This window comes from Acyrthosiphon pisum, chromosome A2, assembly GCF_005508785.2.
Source record: "Acyrthosiphon pisum isolate AL4f chromosome A2, pea_aphid_22Mar2018_4r6ur, whole genome shotgun sequence".
NCBI classification, from domain to species: Eukaryota; Metazoa; Arthropoda; class Insecta; order Hemiptera; family Aphididae; genus Acyrthosiphon; species Acyrthosiphon pisum.
Window position 1 is genome coordinate 105,696,299 of NC_042495.1, and position 3,648 is coordinate 105,699,946.

Genomic DNA, 3,648 nt, shown 5'->3' on the forward strand with positions numbered 1-3,648 from the left:
GGCATCAACAAAAAATGGGATGGTGCTGTCAAAAAAATTTTAATATCTATTTTTAAGGGCCACCTTAAATGTGCCCAGTCCAGATGGCTGACCGAAAAATCAACCGGTGAGACCGTGACCCAATTTATTTTTCACAGAGTGCTAATTTGCGCCTACTAATTCTCGGGTAGGCAACCTACAACTACGCTTGGCCAATGGAGCATAGGGGGTCTCTACGATCCGATCGGTCTGGTGCAATGATCGTAGAGAGTACAATCAAGGGTAAGAATTCTTAAGATTAACTTAAACTAAGGCAGTGGAAAAGCGAGTGGTCTCTCACACACCCATTCCGGGTGCTGGGGAACTTACGCGAGCTTGGCACACCACACTTCGACGTTATGGTCGCAATGAGCGCCAGTAGTCGACTCAATGTCGACGGTGGATTCACAAAACTGAGACGTATGCTCGGAGGATGCGGATTCAATATGGCGCATATAAATATATAATATATACCTATATTATAGGTATAAGAAAAGACTCACTTATTGGCAGCACAACTGTTTATTGAAACAATACATTTATTGCTGCAATTGTATTTCTATCGCGGCTGCACTAGCGCACGGAAATGTTTTTATCCTCTGAAGTAGCAAAAAAAAAACGAAGAGTCCGTTAAACGGGTAAGAAAAAAAGTCATACAGAACCGAACAACAACAAAAAACAGGGCGTTGGCAGCACAACAATAACAACAAAATAATAATGATTATAGGATATTATTGATAATAATGAGCCAACACACAGAAAATTAAACAAAGAGAATACAATATTATTAATTACATGCAATGGATGTTATAATTAAGGACGGTGACCAACGCGCAGATAAGTGTCTGCGATATAAATTGCGTGGCACGAACAATTAACATTCATGAATTCATGATTATATCATGTAATAATATATAAATAAAATTTAATTTAATTTATCCATATTTCGTTCATAAAACTTTTAAAAACATAAGTAATTAATTTATAAAAATGACCTCTAATACTCATAATATTATAGTTCATCACGGTTTTCAAGAAATATACAAGGCCGGTGATACAAGCGTGCATGGGGGGATGCATATATCAGGGGACACAATAATTTCTATTTTTTTTTTGTTTTATTATTTTATTTCATTGTAATTAAATAGCCGTATGGATATTTTAGACACAATTGATACCAGGGTACTTGAAGTGGTCAGTGACCACTTATCACTATGAAACAGCGTAGAATCGAAGTATAAGAATCAAACATTTAAAATATGTATTAAAAACATAATGTTTAATGATATAACTTTGTTTTTATTTATTGTTTATTTTGGGGTGGGTTGCAACATTTTTGAAAAAAAGCCATTTTTTGCATTTGGAAGTCAGCAAATTGTATACTTTGAGTCGGCAAATTTTTAATCACTTTTTGAAAATCATTTTTCTATATTAACTTAATTTAACGAGTTTAAAAAATTTACCAATTGCCCAGCCTTGCATGCATTATCTACTCAAAATCAATTAAATTTTTTAATAGATAAGTAAGTTATTAAGTGATGATATGCACTTTCGTTAAGGCTGTTGAATACATTTGCACAAATTAATAAAAAAAAGATATATATATTATAATGATTGCAAGACTTTCTTAATACATATAATATAATATAGAAAAATTAAACTTTATCAAATAAATCAATGTTATTAGTATATCAAATAAAATGTATTACTATAGATAAATATATATTATATAAATTTTAACAATATAAAACCATCTCATCTATTAAAGTACGAATTTCCTTATATATTTAACCCCCATAATTAAAAGTAGGTACACAACAATAATTTAATAAAAAAAATAATATTTTTTATGTATGTATTATATCAATCTATGCAAGTTCGTAAGAACAAAAATTTATCGGGTCCGTTTTAGTTTCTAAAAAAAAATATAAAACAGTTTGACATTAGTTCATTTTCTATTTTAGATTGAATTTAATTATTGTACCAATTATTGTTAATTATACTACTTGGTGCGTATTTTAAGCAAGGCTTAGCACCCGAATCATTTCTTCGGGTTTCGGGTTTCGGGTGCTGGATGTATTTGGGTGTTCAAACACCGGAATAAAAAATTTTAATAAACGTTCGGACTTTAATAAGCTTTTATTATTCGGGATAAGGTTAAATATAAGATATAGGTTATACGGGCGCAGTAGGTGAGTTGATTCCCGAGACATACTTTATGTATTATTTGATTCCTGGGTCATCGAGAGGTATGTACGAGTTGATTCCCTGATCATTATATGTCACGGTATAGGTACTGGTGATCTCATTACCAAATACCAATTTTTAAAAACCATGTTTTATACAATTTTAACAAATTACTAAATTTTTAATAATAATTTTTTACCTACTAAATTTTTTTACTAATAATTTTTTAACAAAAAATTGAATGATTTTTAAAATATGAAAAAACTAAAAAGAACAACATTTTTGAGAAACTTTGTCGTGATGTTTCTTGGGTCAGGCTTATAGGCTGAATATTTGACTAAATATTGATAATAATTTATAATGACCAGGGAATATATATATAAATGAATGTTTGGGTGTAGATTAGACCTTTAAGAAGATAGGCTAATTCAAAAATGGTTAAATTTGGTTTTTTTATTCATCTTATTTTAGTACGGTTAGGTTAGGTTAGGATTTTGCATTAATTGATTATATTTATCCACCATAGGTGGAATACGACAAACTAGGTATAAAATTGATACTTTAGAGGTAAATCATAAACTTACGTACAAAGAGCACGGGGTCCGGTTAGGTGGGGCTAGTATAATATATATAATATAATAGGTATAAGAAATAATTTAGTTTTAGGAATTTAGATGATTTGGTTTAATCAGAATTAATTAATGATTTATAAGGATTTCATTTTAAAGAAAATAATTAATGAATTTACCTATGATTGTTTGTAAAATTGTCCCTGTTAATTTGTTATTAAACAACTAACTACAGAATATAACTCACCACAAGAAATACTTGTGAAATAATATATCACATGAAGATTGTAAAAAACAAAATTATTCGCGTTTCATGTTAATCAGAATGTTTTATTTGGGTTTTAGACTTTAGTTAATTAAGTTATCTGGGTTTCAGTTGTTTGGTTTTTTAAGTGTTTTTTGGGGTGTTATGGGTTCCAGTTAATTCGGGTGCTAGGCCCTGCTTTTAAGGCTGTTAAAAGTGATCCAATTTTAAGGGGTCGGATTTAGGTAATTCTAATCCTTAGTGAGTGATGTGTAGCTGCGTGTGTAATGACTGATTAATGGTTATCACTTATTAGTGTACGTGACTTCCCCGAACGCTTTATGCAATTAATGATTAACTATGTTTACATTTTTTTGGAAATCTGTAACGTACATATGCGCAATCACATGATACTATATTTTGCGATCAAAAAAGGTTCAACAAGAAAGTCCCAAAAAGCCGAAGAAGACTGCTTCCAGTACCCGATTTTAAATAACTTTTGAAAACATATTTTGAATTGCTTATTCTCTTTTCTAGGTTATGTAGGAAATTGAGTTTCGAATTTTTGTATTGTTTAATTAGTATATATTACCAAATTAATCTTTTGAAGTTAAACTTCTTATGTGAGGG

At 30.3% G+C, this 3,648-nt stretch overlaps 1 protein-coding gene across 4 annotated transcripts in view; it reads right to left on the reverse strand.

Moving 5' to 3' along the window:
• Positions 1 to 781: 781 nt before the first annotated feature.
• Positions 782 to 3,648, reverse strand: part of LOC100302630 (uncharacterized) — a 16,729-nt gene continuing 13,862 nt past the window's right edge. For 3 of the 4 annotated variants that reach the window (XR_001679065.2, XM_029488959.1, XM_029488960.1), the window contains one exon: positions 1,705 to 1,933. Coding sequence is in view for 2 of the 4 variants with exons in the window: in XM_029488959.1 (XP_029344819.1) it covers positions 1,887 to 1,933 (47 nt within the window). In the remaining 2 variants the exon portion in view is untranslated. 4 annotated transcript variants of the gene reach the window in all.